The sequence below is a fragment of the Vipera berus genome (assembly GCF_964194415.1).
Source record: "Vipera berus genome assembly, chromosome: 3".
NCBI classification, from domain to species: Eukaryota; Metazoa; Chordata; class Lepidosauria; order Squamata; family Viperidae; genus Vipera; species Vipera berus.
This window is the reverse complement of record NC_138204.1, coordinates 192,673,227-192,692,418: the sequence shown is the minus strand read 5'-3', so window position 1 is coordinate 192,692,418 and position 19,192 is coordinate 192,673,227. Positions and strand designations below refer to the sequence as shown.

The 19,192-nt window shown below is 39.8% G+C and overlaps 1 protein-coding gene across 1 annotated transcript in view; it reads right to left on the bottom strand.

The window, feature by feature from the left end:
* Positions 1-8,104, bottom strand: part of MATN2 (matrilin 2) — a gene marked incomplete at its 3' end in the record, with an annotated part of 30,699 nt that extends 22,595 nt beyond the window's left edge. Inside the window, exons 1-5 of the mRNA XM_081325615.1 lie at positions 7,734-8,104; positions 6,437-6,600; positions 3,355-3,924; positions 2,522-2,644; positions 407-529 (exon numbers count right to left, since the gene is read on the bottom strand). Of these exons, the coding sequence (XP_081181741.1) occupies positions 407-529; positions 2,522-2,644; positions 3,355-3,924; positions 6,437-6,551 (931 nt within the window). The 5' untranslated portion in view covers positions 6,552-6,600; positions 7,734-8,104. The remainder of the gene's footprint in view (positions 1-406; positions 530-2,521; positions 2,645-3,354; positions 3,925-6,436; positions 6,601-7,733) is intronic.
* Between the last annotated feature and the right edge of the window lie 11,088 nt (positions 8,105-19,192).

Here is a 19,192-nt window from a genome sequence, read left to right as displayed (position 1 = left end):
AGGAAGAACAAAACTGTGCATAGAGGACATGAGGGAAGAGGTAGGATTGGCATATCTCTATTATTTTAGCTTCCTATGATTCCTACTATCATCTCTTCAAATCCTGCCATTCTTATAAACTGTTCATTGTAGACATTAAACAATCATCTTTGTCTCGTTCTTTTTCGTTCTCTGAACTGTGCTGTTTCATTTTAAGATATTCTGAAACCGAGGAAATGTCCAATTCACATTCATATAAACTTTTTATATAATACAAAGAACCTACTATTGTAAAGCAAAAAGTCAACATTCTCACCAGAAATCTTTGAATACAGAAAATAATTCAAATGTTACAGGATTATATTGGAGCAATAACAGAAATCATCAGCTATTTTGGGAATTAGTGCAATTGAAAACAAATACATACTGAAACAATTCTTCCCATCTTCTTCAAGTTCATAGCCATCATAACATTGGCAGACATAGGATCCTGGTGTATTCACACATATGTGCTCACATTCATGCTTTTCAGTCTCACATAGGTCCTGGACTAAAAACATTTCAAAAATGATAAAATATTATTGTATGAAGCAAGAAATTGTATTCTATTTCAGCATTCAGATGGCCAGGAGAGTTTAAAAAATATAATTGTATTTCTTGTAATCTATTTTGGCATTCAGATGGTCAGGAGAGTTGAAGAAAGTATAATTAAAGAATAAGAAATGTATAATAATATATAAATATAAAATATAAATCTTTTAGCTTCTGGATTAAATTAGAGCAGTAACATTTTATTCATGAAATGTACCACTGGACATAAGTATTTGTATGTTTTGTTCAACAAAATTCTTCTAATGTTTGTTGGCATACCCTTTGAGAATTTCTCTCCATCTGCAGCAAATATTATAATCAGATAATGTTTTTGTATAACTTTTTGTTCCATAGCAAGAACTTGGAGATGTCATTATTATTTATATCTAAAATTATATTGTATAGTCTACTATGAACACATCCCAAAATCCCTTCTCATGACAGCACTTTGGATTTAATTCCCAATTGCTCAGAGAAAGCCAGTGTCACAGTAGCAATTGTTTTTGTCTTCTGCCTCTGCAGGAATTGCTGATTAGTTATATTAATGTAGAGCTGGCTCTTCAAATGCAAAAATCCTGAAAACAACTTGATTACAAGACTGCATATCACAGTGCAATTCAATCAACTGACAGAGGTTCAGAATATTCTGTATATAGTTTCATTTATTTATTGCTTTATCTTATACAAATCTACTAAACAGGAAACCCTATTGAGTTTGTTTGGATTTCATCCTAGTTAACTGGATTGCAGTCTCAGATTTCAGTATGAGTAAAGTTTAATTGGATCCAAGAATGATGAGAGGGAAGAAAACAGCTGTAGTGCTCTTTTATAAATGCAAAAATCATAAACTATAAATTTATGATTCAGATATATTTATATTTTATATATAATCACTGGTGATAGATTTTATATGAAGTTTAGAAGTTTTATATCAAAATAAGCGTGAAATTTAGCGTCTAAAATCAAAGTCTTCTTTTGATTCTGATTATTTTGAAGAAAATAACAAATGCTGAAAGGAGCATGAAAATTGGGGAAGAAAGAGGAAAATAACTGAGTTAAAAGTTTGCCTACAAAAAATAACTTAATTCAAGTCATAACATAAAAATTGCACAATGCTTTATAATTTACACTAGTCAAAGAATACTGATCTTAAAGGCAACTTTAACATATACTGCAGCTAGCTAGCATTAGTGTCAAGCAGTCAGTGATGTGGAACAAGAAAAAAGACATAAGATACGTTTTATTAGACATTACTGAAGGAGAACCTTGGTTATATCGATTGTATGCCTATATTTCTGCAATGTGTAATTCTGCCCTGTGAAATTTTGTCAATACTTTCAACTGTTAGTGCACACAACAAATGTATAAATTTATTGTAATTTCTAAGATAAATAATGAGAAAGACTTTCTACCCATAAAAAATAATAATGTAAAAAAAATTAAAAAAATCTCCGTATAAGTAGGGAAATCTCTGACTCTTCCATTGTTGCTGGATGTTATCTCCCATTAGCCCCAATCCATAGTAGTAATACATTATCTAGTTGTTCAGCAATATTTCAAGAGCCACAGAATGCCCATCCTTGCATGTTCATCTGTGTTAAATACTTTGTCAAAGTAGACCTCATATTTTTTGATAGTGATAAATATAGTACTACTCCATCAAAAATTATAAAACTGATTAGAAGACAAGATAGAATACTTTCTATTTTCCCCCATTAATGTTGCTTAAAATCACAGATTGGAAGCATACTTGTTGGAAAGAGGGAAAATGTGTGTGAATATTGTGTTTACGAACTGTTTTATAGTGTGTGTGTGTTATATGTGACTAAATATATTTGCACACCTCTAATCTGCAAGTGATGCAGTCCTTGGGCCAAAATGTTGTACCTCCCTACTATAATGTCTATTTATAAGATAGTGAGCTATAAAAGAAGTAATACATGGAACTCACTGCTACATCTTCTCTGATTTGAGTCCAGAATATATCCATGTTTACATTTACATACATAAGAGCCAGGAATGTTGATGCAGAAATGGTCACAACCATGATGAGTTATACTACACATATGCTGGACTGGGGAAAAAAAGCAATACATAAGTTAACACAAAAAGTGACTAAAAATCCAATTTATGAACAGATGTCTCCCCAAAATATCAACAGAACAGAAAATACGCATGTTAAAGTGATAAAACATGCATCAAAACTGATTTTACACTTTGTTAATGTATATTGTAAGATTCATAAATCTGTACATTTTAGGCATGAATATCAATCAACAACTGTGTAAGTGAACTAAGAACTGAGCTACACTTTCAGGAACACAGCAGGATTTACTTAATTTATTATAAATGTGTTTCCCAATTCCATGCACTAAATATGTTTTTTTAATTAAGCACCCATTTATGGTTTTCATTCCATTCATGTTGACTTTTCTTTCTTCCCATCACTATTTTCTTTACAATCCTTTTTCTACAGGTAGTTCTCAACTTATCACCATAATTGGGACCAGAATGTTTGTAATTAAGTGGGACATCATATGACCGCATCTTTTAGCAACTGCAATCTTTGCAATCCCCATTGCCATTGTTAACTGAGGATCCATCACAATTCAAGCCATTCCAGTCCCAAGCCTCAATAAAGTAAGGGACTGCTTCCAACTCTCCTTACCTGCCTATCTCCTCCCTGCCTCTTTGTCCGCCTTGGACCCTGCCTGGTGGGACAGCAAGCAGCCCCCAAATCAATATTTCTAACACAGCCTTTAAAATATATATTTAATACCTTACCACAAATTTTAGTTTGGAACACAGAAGTCAGTGATTCAATTTGGCTGAAGTTTGCAACCAGAAAAACATGGTCTTCATAAGGTTCACTCCCAATTGACATTAGTGTATTCATATCAACTCTTCCCACTCCAATAGCAAATATTAGAATTCCAGAATTTCGGGTTTTTGCTGCAATTTCTGAAACTGGATCTTGTGGTCTCCCATCTGTCACTATCATGATAACTCTAGGTACATTCTCCCTGCGTGGCCGAGCCCCTTCAGATTCTGAAAATGCAATGTTCATTGCATACTGAATAGCTAATCCTGTCATGGTTCCAGTGGCAAGATACATCATCCTTTTCACTGCTCTCTCTACATCCTGTTTCTTCTTAAAAGTCTTCAGTGAAAATTCATTTTTGACTGTGCTGGCATATTGGATTAATCCCACTCTAGTCTTATCAGGACTAATGTCCAAAAATTGCAAGATGGTTAAGATAAATTCTTTCACTTTTTCAAAGTCATAAGGGCGAACACTACGAGAGCTATCAATGACGAACACAAGATCAAGACGTTTATTACTGCAAGCATTTTCTGGAATGAGAATTAAACAAGATAAAAATTTACATAAGCAGCTTTATAAAATAAACCATCTTCAAAATAAAAGTGTCTAAAATTGTAAGAAGTTTTATTTACAGGTAGAAAACATTAAAATATAAATATTAGTTCCACAGGATTTTTTCCACAAAAGTTTTAATATGGGTTATAGAACTGGAGTTGAGCATTGTAAGCTATTTTTTTTAAAAAAAATCTAACCAGTTGGAAGCATCATTCACTACCTCCCCTGGTGGTCATGTAATTGTGATCTGGCTGCCTGGCAATTTGCTTGCACTTACAATTGTTGGCCAAGCACCTGCAATCATGTGATCACCATTTGCAATCTTCTCTGCTGGCTTCCCAAGGAAGTCCATGGGAAAGCCAGAAAGAAAAATGAAAACTGCCACCACCTGCCAGTTCCCTCTCATCTCTGGGGTTGGCTGAAAGAGCTTCCTACTAAATGACTTCAACTTTGAAGCAGGCATGGTGCTGAAATCCTTTGGCAGGGAGCTCTTTCAGTCAGCCCCCAGAGATGAGAGGGAGCTGAAATCCAAACAAGATTTTCAGTCCCTCAGCAAAGAGGTAGCATGGTAAGGTAAACAGCATGGAGTGCCTGGGGAGGTCCTCGGAGGCCTGGCACAAACTGCAAACATCTTCTCACACAGGGTCTGAAAATCCTTTTTGGATTTTGCCAGGAAGGATTTTCATCTCCTGAATGGAGAGGCAGGTAAGGAGCACAAAGTGCCTCAGGGGAGTAGGAGAGGCCCTAGGAGCCCTGGCATAGGCCATGCACCAATGTCTCTCTGTTCAGAGACTAAACATTCTGCTTGGATTTCAGCAGGATTTTCAGCTCCTAAGCAAAGAGATACTCTTGCGTGGCCTGTGGCGGGTCTCCCCCATCCCCTTGCCTCTTCTTGCATTCTGTACCTGTTATATTCTGCTTTTCTTCAGCTATTTTCAATTTTTCATTAAAGCACAATTTCATTTTCTTTTGCTTTTTGTATGTTTGTGTGTTTGGATACTTTTGTTCACTTCATCTTCTCATGAATTTCAGTTCTCCAGGAGTTCATTTCAATTCAGTTTTCCAGTTTTCTATATTTATCAAATCTAACCAATTAAATCTAGTATTTACTTTCTATAATCATATGAACTATATTGTTAGTTATGATGGTTTTGCTTTCATTAGTTTTAATTGTAATTCTACAAGAAGGAATTGCAACCAACTTATTATTTGCTGGGTGAATATAGTTTCTCCAGGTATGTTTAGTCATTCTTGGATTGGTTTGGTGTTACCCAACTGATGATGTCCATGTCCAGTTATTCTTTAAATAGCTGGAGAAAATATTGACTATAAACTCTGCATTTTCTTGGCAGAACTGTATTAATTTGCCTTCTCTTAATTTCATATATAAGGCCAACATTTCCAACTGTTCATTTTAATTCACTAATACACAGAATGTCAGTATACATTCTTGATATTTCCCCACTGACAGCATTAAATCTGCCTTGCTTTGATCCATTATATAAATGATGTGAATTATCACAAATGACATATTAATGTAAAATTAATAATATCTGCTTCATCCAGATTATTTTAGATACAACATATCTATTATTTCAGTGGGACATCTGACAGAATTTTGATCTACTTCATTTGAGATTCACTAAATAGGCTGCATTAAATCTAGATTTCAAAAAGAAAAATTGGGTGAAGCAGGAAAAAGTAGCTTTTATTTTGTAATTTGGAGATTAAACCTCTCCTGGGAATCAATCATTTATTATACATAAGCAATGGAAAGAGAAACTATGCATTATGTCATATAGTTAAGCTTACAACAGAGATTTGTTATCCTAGTTTACCCCAAGATACTATTACATATTTCAAACATAATACAAATAGATAATTAATCTTACTGACAGTAGTATTTTACAATATGCATACTTTACTAGAAGCCTAAAAGTATAACTTATATACAGATGAACAAAACATTATCCTAGAATGACTTTTTAAATTATAAAAGCTACTTCCGGAAAGAAATTTTGGTTGAAAAGGCAGGGAAGGAATGGAGGAAATTAAGTATATTTCTGCCTATATTTCTGCTCTAAATTTTATTGTAAAACTAAAAGGAGAAAAGCTATTTTGAGATATGGAAAAGAAAAACAATAGTAAAGAAATGGTCAAGCACAATTTTTTATAAACTCAATGTCTTCTTCAGAAGTAGCTTTTATTTTAGATAAATATTATAGGAATGTATATGTAATATATAGTTTTGCCTTAATTTGATTCATCTAAATCCTAATTTTAATTTTATTATTTGCTATATTTTAGATTTATTCCAAAACAAGTCACTAGTCCAATAAAATATCTAACTTCCCTTTCATTTGCTATTCCTTCTTCCACTGAAAAAAGTTATTCCATACACATCCCAAGTCCCTATGCCTCTCATCTGCAATGTTGGGAAGATAAACTATACACATTTCTTTGCTTTACAAACTCATGGCAACTTACCAAGAAAAGTAGCATCATTTCTTTGACTTAAAGGTGTTCTTGGAAGATGTCGCTCCCTGGCTGAAACTTGAAAAAGTCCAACCAGCAAAAGGAAATATAAAATCATTCTTTTCATTTTCAAGAATAGGAAAGAATGGAGCAAAAGGGATAATCAGAGCAGAACTCTGTAACAAGATAAAGAAATTATGAATTTTTACCAGACCACTGATGCTAGAAGAACAAAATAACCCTTGTTTCTCATTGTCTTTTTAACATATATCCCACCCTAATAATGTTAGCAGAAACTTTTAGAATGAATTAGAAAAATACTTTTTACAGATATTTGGGTACTCTGATCCTTTCATATCCCATTCATGGATGGGCCCATTTGATCTCACTAGGTCCAGGAGATCCAGTCTTGAGCACTAAGTATATTCTGGAGACAACACCTAATATATTTCCAAAAAATATACTAGAAACCACTTTTAGGGACTCTTCACATGTTGGGAGGCAGATTGGCAGCACTGGAAAAAAAGCACTCAGTATCAGGCATTAATTGGGTTTCAATATTAAAGCAGCAACAAATGCCACTGTTTCCATATGAGAGGCAAAAACTTTGTTGGAGAATCACGTCCTTAGGCCTGCTATAAAGATTTTTAAGTGAAAGAAACCATTCTTCTTAAATGAGATAAGCGATACAAGGCTGTGGGAATGAGTGCTGCAAGTGGAAATATTTGAATGGTGCCAAGATCCCTTGAGGACAGTCTGGCAAGACTATCTGCTGGAGGCTGAGGGAAGACAATTCAAGGCTATAGCTTTAAAGGACATGGCAGCAAAGGAAATACCACTCACTCTCATTTGTCCCCTCTCCGCTTTAAATCTCTATATTAAGGTTTCGTTCAACAGTTCCACTCTGCTCTGCTTCAGTCATAATATTCCCTGCCACTGCTTTCCTCTTGAACTTTTTCTTCTTCTTGGCATTTTCTCCCTTTCTCCAAGCAGGTTTGATGTATTGCGAAGGGGGGGGACGGGGGACGGGACTGGCCACCGAGCCCATAAAGCCTTTTCCCCTTCAGAGTAGGAAGGGATCTGATTTGTGCCTCCCCTATGCCGGGGTAACTAGCCGGATTACTTTCTGTCACAGGCAGCGGACTCTCCAACCCCCAGAAATTGCCCCTTCAAGCCAGAGGGAATCACATTTGCGGGAAAGCCAAGTCCCAGCGTCAAGCAACGCGTTTAATTCCTTCAGACCAAGAAGACGCCCGGGGCGAATAGGACTCGAGTTGGCGCCAAACGTCTCTTCGTGCTCCTCTCTTACCTGCCGCGCAGGTGGGTTCGCCTCCCGAGGTGAGGCGACGGCGAAACGAAACGCGGCCCGCTTGACTGCGCCTGCAGAGCCGGCGGCGCAATTCCTCCCCCGTCCCATCCGAAGAGAGGCGCTCAGCCCTTGTCTGTTTGCGCGAAGGGGAGGAGAGACGGCCGGAGGTCAAGCCCCGCCGCGCCGGGAGGCTCTGCGGAAGGGTAGCGCCGCCACTCAGGGAGCCGAAAAACGGGAGGAGAAGCAATTCCATAACTGCGGCCTGGTATCCCTGCCTCTCTTTTATCTACCGGCGGAACAACTAAGCCCTGCTTTCTTATTGAGGCTTCTGGATTTCTGCTGAGCCTGTCGGTTGTCGTCGAAGCGACGTTTTCTCCCCTGCTCTTAGGCTGCGATCCCGCGATGCTAAGCCTTCTTTTGTTTATTTACTTCGTCTTCTTCAGAAAAATAATATCCAGACTTTTCTTCAAAAGGAAGCCAAGATTACTGGCAACCATGAAATACCAAGTGATATGAGATATAGGATCCTTTTTTGGGGGCGGGGTGGGGGGAAAAGGCAAAACTAAAGAAAAATCAGAAATTAAAAGGGGACCTCAGCTCCTCTGGGGATATACCTCAGAGGAAGAAACAAGTTTCTCAACTCAAGGCAAAGGCGGTGGAGGGATCCCCTGGACCTTGCATGGAAAGGGGAGGCTGCTACTTGATCTTTGATCCTTGATCCTCCTCATATCTGAGGGATCTGGAAGAGGCTTCCAGTTTGGACAGAGGATCTAGGAAGAGCATACTGAAGAAACTGATCCTTGAGATGTCAGCCTCCCAAGCCTATTATGTTTATTGTAGTTGCCTGTGTTCTATTGTTAGCAAATACTTTGGCTATCTCAAATGAAATACCATGTATTTATTTTAAATAATCTACCATTTAAAAAAAACAAAGCTGATTCTTCATTTTCTACTTTATTTATTCAGGTGCTCATATGGTGTGACAGTTCAGTCTCAACCTCTTGGTGTTTTATAGCAGCAGTTTCCCTTTGGGAAATATGTATAAGCACCATAGCCTTCTTTCAACATAATAGTTATAGTCTGAAATGTTTCTAGTTTACTTCATGATTAACATTAGGCTTAAATCCATGCAGGATTCTCCTGTTTCTTTACTTTTTTCTTCCCTGCTTCTCAATCTGTTGTCTAGTAAAACAAATGCCTCAATCTTTCTGTCTTCATGTTATAACTGCAGGAGGTAAGAAAGATGTCACTGTCTATTCCCCTTGATCTCTGGTCAATGGCAGTGTAACATATCTCTCATATCTCCACTTCCATTAGGAAAATATTTTGGGTTAGACACTTCTAGAAGAAAAAACTACAAGAGGCACCACTGGCCTAATGGAGCCTCTCAGACTGGATAAGTGGTCACCATTTATTTTCTTGAAGGAGCATTTTCCAAGTGAGAACATGTTACAAGAGTGATGGAGATATCTACAGATTTCCTCTTTTCTCCTTTACTTTGCTTCCTTTATCCCCAATAAAGATTTAGTTCTCACATGCTAGTTCTAGAGTAAAGTTACAGTTTTTGCTAATATTTTTGGACCAAGAAGGATACTTCATCAATGAATTGGGCAGAAGACTCCTGTCTATAGAAACTAGTTTTGAAGGTCATCTAGAACATAAGAAATATATTAACTGTATAATTCCAAATATTTTTCTGGTCAATTATGAAACGTTTACAAGATTGCTTCTTGTCTCTCAAGAGACATTTAAGCATTTCCACAAATGAGGATTATATTGATTTTATTCTTTCGGCTCCAGCCATTCAGATGAAAAATACTGTTTTTTTATTACATCCATATACATATTACATTGAAGACTTCTAATGCTTGAGAGTTTTAACAACTAAAATTTTGTATAGTGTGTATACACACACACACACACACACACACAAACACATATACCGGTAATTTTAGTTGTTAAAATACTAAAGCACTACAAGTCTTCAATGATCCTGGGTTAACAAAATAATCTTGTTTAATGGATTTTAGTACTATGCACAATAGATTTAGTATCAGTATCTACATTTCTTATTTGTAACCTTGAGTTACTAACACGTTAAATATTTTCCAGACACACACACACACACACAGTGCACTTGTTTTAATAAATTTAAAATTTGAAAATGGTGATTCATAAGTAAAATTGTCTACTTGTGATCCTGGATTTTATCTTGTTTTTAATTTTTTTATGAAAAGGAGTTCTGCTAAAGTCTAACACTTTCCAATGAATAAATGTTGATAATATAAATGATAATGTCTTTCCTGTCTTTTCTTATATTGTATGTAAGTAGAGCTGTGGCTGCAACAAATAGGCTGTTAGTATTAAGGAAACATTAAAATGGCATGCTTAATCATGCCAGTTAATCAGAGGTAGCATTTTGTGTAAACTGATAAACTTACTAACCCAGTCAGTATTGGGGCAAGTGAGTATAATTTTGAACCAGAAGTGTTGTTCAGTTACTTCTATCTCATGCCCTGATAAGCATCTTTTCTCTAGGATTGTTTCTTCCTAACTGCATCTTTGAGTTCAAAGCTTAGTTCATATCATCAGTCACAGTATTAAGTTCACCATGTCTTTTGTTAGCCTCTTTTTTTTCTAAACATCAGGGTCTCTTCCATTTTAATTATTTCATCTGTACCTTCACTTTCAAGCATGTACACTAGTCAACTTCACAAGATTTGGACCACATTTATTCAGATTTATTATAAACAATCTCTATTTTTCTTGCTTTTCCTTTATTTAATATTCTGTCATTTATTCTCTTTTAAATTCCAAGTTACATATGCCATAGCTGTCATCACATGATAGATACTGACCTTCACTTGTACGTGTTTAATAAACAAAATCCTTTTTAAGAAGCGGGTGCAAGTCTTGGCTGAATCAATCAGGGTTATATCCCATGTTCCATAACAGGCAAAATGTTGGTTTTTGTTTGAGGAAAGTTGATGTAGAAGTATATTAATCAGCTAGAAAATAATGTTTTCTTTGCTTAATATATTAAACACGTATAGGAAATAAATGGAATTAGTCCATACATACAACCCACAGCTATTTAAAGAAAGGATAGAATTATACCATGAAGTAATTCATAATAAGACTTCCCAACATTTAATAGTCTGTGCCAAATATACAAATATATATCCAAGGAAAACAATCATTTAAATGAGAAGGTTGGGTTAGAAGTAACAATGCCAAGAATAATCCACAGTAATGGAAATATGAACTTGTTTACTACAAGGGATAAAAAATAAAGGTGTTTCATTTGGTACAATACTAGATTATAGAACATCAAAAGAATAGTATGAGATTGCTGGGTAATATGTTGCCTCAGGTTGAACTGGAATATCAAATTCTAATATGTGGCAACAGTGATAGGTTTTACACTGTTCCCTTACATCTGTGCAGGCCAAGTTAGATACTTTACTTTTAAAAGGGATTTATCATACATTGCTCTGTGGGTAATATGCTAAACATCTGAATTGATAATATCTTTACAGTACTAGGTCCACATTAATGACTGTGTTGCAAACTGCAAGATAATTACAAACTAGTGGTAGTAGCTTTCAAAAAATGTAATGCGTACAATGCATCATCGTATTTAAAACATGATCATGTAGCATATTTTCCTACATAGCATTATTACAGAACAGAGTTAGAAAGGTTTTTCTTTTCCCCAATCTATTGCACTATAATTGCAGGTTTCAATTACTGCCATGTTTTTTAAGATTCTTAACTGTCTGTGAATGTACCATACGTGACCATTAGCTATAACTAATGCTCTGTCTGCAAATTCTTTCCTCTCTCTAAAAGAAAAAAAACATTTGGCATTTTAACCAAATTCATTTGTTCCCTAGCTTTGCTTTCAGGAGCAACCTAAGTTGTGAATAGATTGGGAGAGGGGATAACCCCACTCAAGGTTATGTACAACAGAGGCTGCCATCTTGACTTTTTTTACTTCTCCCTCCTGTGAACAACTTGGCTGTCATTCTTGAAATCAATACTAATTGGAATGGGAATGGAAAAGGGAGAGAAATAATGAAAGAAATAAAAGTATGGCGAAGGGGCATAAATCTACATAAACATAAGAGTTGATTTTACATTTGTATGCCATCTTCCCTCTAGGAGCCAACTTAATGTATGGGAGAATTTTACCTCATTTATATTAACAACCCAACTTTGAGATTGGTCCCAAATCACCATCTCTCAGATCACTCATTCATTGGCTGAGAGTTAAGTAGATCTTAAACTCAAATATTTCTGATCTGATACTTGAACCAATAACGGCATTTATTGAAAAAATGTTGTAGGTCATTAAAAAATATGAGCAAATAATCCTTTTATTAGATTTAATTTTACCACAAGTTTTGAATGAAAAGTGTGTATAGCTCATTTCATACAGATAATTAAAAATTTCACAAATTAAAACCAAACTGAACACTTAGATAATAATCCAGATCAGGTAAACCAAAACTAAAGAAAATATGGATTTAAATTGATTGTAAGGCCTAATACAGTGCGATAGTGACTAGCATAACAAAAGAAAAACTTCTTATGTGGAATATTCCTTGTCACTTCATTGCCTAATCAGCCAATTAGTACACAGTAAGAAATAGCCTGCACTGGACGTAGGGGTGTCTATCAGTTCTTCCTTTTACATCATCCCAGAAGGAGAAATTTGCTTTGTTTCCAGTTCCAATTCCACTTCACTACTTTCATTATCCTCAATCCTGTTTTTCAATTCTATAAACATTTCAAAAACTTTTTTGGGGAAATGGATGTTTATGTGAATATAACCAGGGCTGAACCCTTGACTTACTGCACTTAAGGCATGTGTTGTACCAATAGTAGGCTAATAATCTTCAACAGCTGGGCTGAGACTAATATGTAATCTACTTTAAACATTGGCCAAATAGAGAAGTATGGAACAATTGTCCCTAGTTTCTTCATAATATTTTTTTTATTATTTTATGCATTGCGGTAACCCACATATAACTTTCTTAATGTTGTCATCTGTACAAACACAGCCAGCTGTGGTTCATTTAAGCAAACTATGGCTTCATGTAATGCATGACTCATTCAAAAAGTGAGAGGGATTCCATTTTTAAACGAGTGAAGAAGAAACAATATTTTATTGATTTATAGCTTTGTGATTATACACCAGCTTCTCAAGTAAACCTATACTAAGATGCTTAAGAAACATAGGCTTAGAATCAATGGGATTGAAGACAGTCATCCTTATGTTTAACTGATTTAATGGGTCCCAGATAAGAACAGCAAATGTTATTTACTCATTCTTTCAGCCAATTTGTATGTTGCATCAATCATGAAGGCAACTGTAGCCAGTTTATCTATAAGAATTAAATGAGACATGCAAATAATGGCCTACCTACCCTCTAGTGTTGTTGTAAGGTTATATGATAATGACTGTAATACATATTGAAAAAATTAGTATTATTATTTGCCATAGTCCCAGACATCATAGACACTGGAGTTATCCAAATGAAACAAATAGGAGTGTTAAATTCTTATATTAAAGCAGACAACAGAACACACACAGAATGATGAGCTCAAGGTGACCAGCATTAGGAAAGGAACTAATGGGGGGTGGGGGTTGAAAAATTGTTTAAAATCCATGAAATCAATGACATTTAAAAATGGTTTATTCCCAAAATTTGTAATTGCTAACTAGGACTGCTTAGGTAGCAGTTGCTTAAATAGACAAAATATTGCCAGAATTGGGATAGCAGGAAAATAGTCTGACCTCATGATAAAGAAATCTAAAGTATTATACTGTATTGGGGAGTGGTTTAATTTGGGACTAGATTACCGTGTTTTCCCGAAAATAAATCCCACCCTGAAAAAGAAGAACTACCCTGATTTGTGGGAGTGGGTCTAATATAAGGCCTACTCCAAAAATAAATTCTAATTAGGACCTCGCCCACTCCATCCCACCTGGCTGCTGCGATGGGGCAAGAGGCCGCACGGTTCATCGCGCCGCTGCCACAAGGCAAAGCAGGTGGGGGAGGGGGTGGACTGCCCCATTCGCCCTGTACCTGCTTCTTTCAGCCCCACCCCCGGCCAGGCCATTCCTTGCTCTCTTTCACTCCCATCCTGAGCCAGACTGCCATGCTACAATACAGAGGATGGGCGGGGTAGACCTGATCCCCCTCCACCGTTTCGGAGCCAGTGGGCAGTGACGGCGAAAGGCTCTTGTGTAGTGGGTTCTGAAGAGTAGGAATGATGCCAGGCAGATGAGTACAGTCAAACAGCTCTTTATTTGGTGACCATAACTGTACTGAGGGGTTAGGGGGTACTTGCACTCTTTATATACCTTTCTGAGTACACAGCCAACCAATCAGTTTGAACCTAAATCTCCCGCCATAATTTACTCCCACCAAAACGGTTACAGTTCAAATGCATACTGGTAGTGACTGTTATACAAGTGCTTAGGTGTTTCTTTAAGCCTTAATACACAACACCCCTTCCCCTTTTAAGGATTAAACAATATAACTTATGCAAAACATATTTACATTTCCACTTCCACATTCCGGACTAAATGTGAAGGATTGACCCCCCCTCAAGGTTATATACAGCAAACCCTTATGTAAAGATTTTCTCACTCCAACCTCCACTATTTGTTTATGAGTGATTGACCCCACTCAAGGTAGCGTGAGTGATTGACCCCACTCCAGGTAGTAACTTGTAAACAAGGTGAGAGTTGCTCATACTGACCCTTGCAACCCAATGTCGATGTCAGTTGCGATGTACCATTAATGATACACACTGACCCCCAAATATAGATTAGGCGGACCCAATTTTACAGAAATTACAATAACAAAAGGTGTGCCCAATGAAGACCATGACAACTTCTTCCTCTTAGTTGACCACATAGTCAGCGAGGTAAGCAGGCGGCCTATGAGGCCGAGATGAACGCCTTAGGGGTTCTCTCCCCTGTTGGTCTAACAATTTGCTAGGCGTGCCCTGGAAGTCCAAGTTCTCCTGAACTGGAGAGTCAGTAGGGAAGCTCTGGCTGACCGTTTCTTGTAGGCCCACCCCAGAGTCAGACCCTGTGGCAGAGTTAGCACAGCGGTCATTGAAGGTTTGTTGATCCAAATGATCAGGAGTCTCCTGCTGCAGTTCTGTGTCATTGTGGTCCTCCTCAGATGCGAACTCAGTTGTTTGTTGGTGGCTCTGGTAGGAAGTATATGAGCTAGCTTGTGTGCCAGCTTGATCATTCAGTGAGGGGTCTTTTACCCTGAGGTCGCTTGGTGACCATTCTGGAACTCTTTTCGTAACTGGTCTATATGCTGTCGACCTCCCTCCACCCCTACTAAGTAAGATAGGGGCCCAGTTTTGTCAACCACCACCCCCGGAATCCATAAATGTCCCGGACCATAGTTCCTGGACCAAACCAAGTCACCCGGTTGTAGTACCCTTGGGTGTTTGAGTTGAGCAGCCTCAGAAGCCACTCTGTCGGGGTGGAGTCTGTCCAGTTTGGTGATAAGGCGTCTGCCCCAATGGAGCTCCGCAGGACTCTTTCCAGTGGCTGTACATGGTGTGGAGTGTTGACACAATAAGAAGTCTGCTAACCTGTGATGCCAGTTACCAACCATGATGCACCTGAGTGCGTCCTTGGTTGTTTATTTATTTATTTATTTATTTATTTGATTTATATACCGCCCTTCTCCCGAAGGACTCAGGGTGGTGTACAGGGCAATAAAAATAAGAATACAGAATATAAGATTTAAAATTAAATGATTGTGCCCGATGCAGTAAATTAGTTAAAAACGGTGTTAAAACCCCAAACCCATCAGACCAGGCCGGCTTGTTCGAATAGATAAGTTTTTAGATCATGTAGGAAGGAGCGAAGGTCGGGGGCCATCCGGAGTTCAGCCGGTAAGCGGTTCCAAAGGACTGGTGCACCCACTGAGAACGCCCTCCCCCTGGGGGTCACCAGTTGACATTCTCTGACCGGTGGTACCCTGAGAAGGCCCTCTCTGTGGGAGCGCACTGGACGGAGGGAAGTTGACGCCGGCAGCAGGTGCTCCCATAGGTAATCCGGACCCATGCCATGTAGGGCTTTATATGTCATCACCAGCACCTTGAATCTCACCCAGAAGGCAACTGGAAGCCAATGCAGCTCACGGAGCAGAGGTGTAACATGGGAGTATCGGGAGACCCCCAACAGAACTCGCGCGGCTGCACTCTGTACCAGCTGAAGCTTCTGAGTGGTCCTCAAGGGCAGCCCCATGTAGACAGCATTGCAGTAGTCTAAACGAGAGGTCACAAGGGCATGAGTGACTGTACGCAAGGCATCCAGGTCCAGATAGGGTCGCAACTGGCGCACCAGACGAACCTGGGTGAAGGCCCCTCTAGTTACAGCTCCTATATGATCTTCTAAGGAGAGCTGTGAATCTAAGAGGACACCCAAGTTGCGAGCCTTATCTATGGGGGGTAATAACTCACTCCCCATAGTAAGAGATGGAATAATCTGAATTTCCTGAGATACCGGCACGTACAGCCACTCAGTCTTGTCAGGGTTGAGCTGAAGCCTGTTCCTCCCCATCCAGACCCGGACCGCTTCCAGGCAATGGGACATCACGTTGAGGGCATCACTGGGGTGGTTTGGGGTCAAGATGAAAAGCTGGGTATCATCAGCATACTGATGATACCCCACTCCAAAACCATGGATGATCTCACCTACCGGCTTCATATAGATGTTGAACAGGAGAGGTGAGAGGACCGACCCCTGAGGAACTCCATAAACGAGAGGCCTCGGGGTCGATCTCTGCCCACCCGCCAACACCAACTGCGAACATTCCAGAAAGTAGGAGGAGAATTACTGAAAAACAGTGCCTCCCACTCCCAACCTCCTGAGATGCCGCAGTAAGATACCATGGTCGATGGTATCAAAAGCCGCTGAGAGGTCTAATAGGACTAGGACAGAGGAACAACCCCTGTCTCGAGCTCGCCAGAGATCATTCATCAGAGCAACCAATGCTGTCTCCGTGCTGTGTCCGGGCCTGAAACCTGATTGGTACGGGTCCAGATAACCAGCATCCTCCAGGAACAAAGGGAGCTGATGCGCCACCACGCTCTGAACAACCTTTGCAAGGAAGTGAAGGTTGGAGACCGGACGAAAGTTGTTTAATATAGCTGGGTCCAGGACAGGCTTTTTAAGGAGGGGTCTCACCACCGCTTCCTTCAAGGCGGCGGGAAAACTACCCTCCTTCAATGAAGCAGTTATCACTGCATGGACCCAGCCTCGTGTCCCATCCCGAGCCGCATAAACCAGCCAGGAGGGGCACGGGTCCAATAAGGACGTAGTGGAGCTCAGCTTCCCCATGATCCTGTCCACATCGTCCAGAGTCACAGGATCGAACTCCTCCCAGATAACATCAACAAGACTGTCCATGTTCTCATCGTCAGACTCTGCCCAGTCAGAGTCCAAACCGGTCCGGATCCGAGCGATTTTGTCCAACAGATGTTGGCTAAACTCCTCGGCACAACCCTGTTCTCACCATCCTTTCTGCTTGACCATTAGATGACGGGTGGAAGGGCGCGGATGTGGTGTGTCTAATCATGTTTGTTCTGAAGAAGAATTGAGTCCCATTATCTGATACCAAAACGTCAGGAAGCCCATGAGTGGCAAAAAGTTTCCTTAGCTCTTGTATTGTTCTGGCAGTGTTCAACCCCCTGTTCAACTAATTTGTCTAATTCCCTTTCGATTTTATGTTTGAGTGTGAAGGGAACTCTCCTGGGTTTAATTCTAATGGGTAAGACGCTGGGATTTAATTTAAATGAAATGGGGGGGCCTGTATACCTTCCCAGCTTATCGAAAATGTCTGCAAACTCTTTGCAGACAGATTTGATGTTTCCCTGTGTTCTATGGATGCCTGAAATTACAATGCCCAATGCCTCAAACCAGTCCAATCTGACTACGCTGGTCCTACAACCTTCAACTACAATGATGTCCAAGTGCCCCTGAAACCTTTTAAACTGTACGGAAAGGGTAGCCTCCCCCTTGATTTTTACCTGGGCATTTTGGAAGTCAGTTAAAATAATACTGGAGGGCCTCAATTTGACCCACTGCTTACTTTGGCCACAAACATGTTTAAAAGTCTCATATGAGATGATCGAGACTGCAGAGCTGGAGTCTAGCTCCATTTTACAAGGAATGCCTTGTAATTGGACTTCCAGTTTTAATTTAGGTTTAAGCGGGCGGTGGGCCCTGGTTCGGCAGATGGCCCTCCGGCTTTCGAAAAACCCCACACTGATTGGGCTCTGGGCCCCAGTACTTCTCCTTGATGGATTCTCCGGCTGTTGCTTGTGTAGGCCCTCTTGGAACCGGCTATGGCAGACCACCGCGATGTGGCCCGATTTTCTGCAGGCCCGACACGTGGCCGACCGGAATTTGCAGTTCGCCCGTGCGTGGTTGCCGCCGCACCCTCCACATTTTGGAAAGGGCGCTGCCTTCTGCTGGTTCTCCCTTTTCTCGCGTCCTCTCTCTCGTTGCTCTGGTTTTTTCCGAATCTGGTCGACTTCGGTGTCCTCTTCTTCTGCGATCTCGCTGTAAGTAGCACCTTCGTAGTGAATTGATTCTTCTGATATGCTGGGTATTGGCATCTGTACCACTTGCACCGCGCCTCCGGCCGCCTCGTTGGCCATGATTTCATCTTGTGCATCTTGTAGTGTTAGGTCGGGCATAGCGAAAAGTTTCTGTTGAAGTCTCTTGTCTCTTAGGCCGCACACAAGCCTGTCTTGTAGGTGTTCGTCTAGCTTGGTAAACCTGCAGAGATGGGCGGCCTGTCGCAAAGCCGCAATAAATTCAGATGCGGTTTCACCCGGCCGTTGCACCCTCTGGTCGAAACGGAACCACCAGGCCATCTTGGACATTCTGGGCTTGAAGTGTCCATTCAGCTTCTGCTTGAGTTCGGTGAATGAGACGGTTTCAATTGGCGTAGGGGTGAACAGTCTTTCAGCCAGATCGAATGTTGCCAGCCTGCTTATGCAAAGCAAGGTCGCCGCTTTTAGGCCGTTCTCAGCAATCTGGTTCACCTGGAGGTAGTTTTCGACTTGCCCGAGGTGAGATGGCCACTGTTCGGGGTGGCGGATGTCGAATTCTCTGGGCTGGCCGACCTTAGGCATCTTCTTCCTTGTATAATTAGATCCTGCTCCACAGACTCAGACGTGTGATTCTGAGTACGTGGCCGCTAGTGTGGTGACTAGCTGGCCGTAGAGGAGGGGAAAGATGCCTCTTTCCTCCAGCACGCGAAGCCGACCCCTCATGAATTCAGCTCTTTGAGGTGAAGCAGGATCCCACCTTCGTCACCACTGTTGTGTAGTGGGTTCTGAAGAGTAGGAATGATGCCAGGCAGATGAGTACAGTCAAACAGCTCTTTATTTGGTGACCATAA